This window comes from Sphaeroforma arctica, assembly GCF_001186125.1.
Source record: "Sphaeroforma arctica JP610 unplaced genomic scaffold supercont1.1743, whole genome shotgun sequence".
Lineage (NCBI taxonomy): Eukaryota > Ichthyosporea > Ichthyophonida > Sphaeroforma > Sphaeroforma arctica.
The window spans coordinates 8,436-9,363 of record NW_014038815.1 but is presented as its reverse complement, the minus strand read 5'-3'; the positions used below and the strand labels follow the sequence as shown (position 1 = coordinate 9,363).

At 44.7% G+C, this 928-nt stretch overlaps 1 protein-coding gene across 1 annotated transcript in view; it reads left to right on the top strand.

Moving 5' to 3' along the window:
• Positions 1-363: 363 nt before the first annotated feature.
• Positions 364-928, top strand: part of SARC_11541 (hypothetical protein) — a gene marked incomplete at both ends in the record, with an annotated part of 8,721 nt that continues 8,156 nt past the window's right edge. The window contains 2 exons of the mRNA XM_014294370.1: positions 364-502; positions 722-802. Of these exons, the coding sequence (XP_014149845.1) occupies positions 364-502; positions 722-802 (220 nt within the window). The remainder of the gene's footprint in view (positions 503-721; positions 803-928) is intronic.

The window sequence follows — 928 nt, the reverse complement described above, 5'->3', positions numbered from 1 at the left end:
TTTACTATTGTTTCGATACAAATGACACATCTATCGATTCGTCTGTTATGTTGGCCGAATACAGAGTGCAAATTAGACGAATCGTATGTGCTGGTAGACGCATACATTGATCGCAAGTTATGTCTTAGTTCGCATGTAAAACGTGTGTGCTTATGAAAAGTGTATCAGAGCCTTGTCATGCACATCTGTGTCTGCTTATTAATCGGGCACCCAAACGCTTTCACACACACACGCACACTTACCTACATGAAAGTTTCTATACAATCCACAAACATACATATTCCCACCTGTGCCTATCTGAGCCAGTTATGTGCATCTCATACCTACCACATCTGGTTGGTGCCTCACCGTCTCCCACAGAACATGCTAGATGAAGTGCAGGCTAACTACATGACCGGTGCGGTCCCCATTGATCAGCGGCCAGAGTTCAAAGGCCAAAAACTAGTCATCTCAGCCCCCTCTATCAGCTTCTACACCATCCAGGAATGCGGTCACTACAGCCGTATGTCAGGGGTTTAGTATAGTACCAACTACTTTGTATGGATAGACAAGGGATAGTCGGTTCACACACAACACGCGTATATACACAAAGTGTAGTATAACTGGCCCTGGCAGGTGTGACGTTTCTTGGCATAGTGTTTAGGTTGTTTTGCGGACATGTATTTCTGAATAAAGATGTTTCTGAATAACATTTGTTTCACTTGCATACATTTCTTATTAGCGCCCGACGTCCACGGTTCAAAACCCACAACACGGAAATCACCGCCAAAGCCCTCGTCACCTAGACGCCAACCTGCCTCTCGTAAGTAACGATACCCTAGATATATATATATGTACATACACACACACACACACACACACACACACACACACACACACACACACACACACACACTACACACACACACACACACACACACACACACAC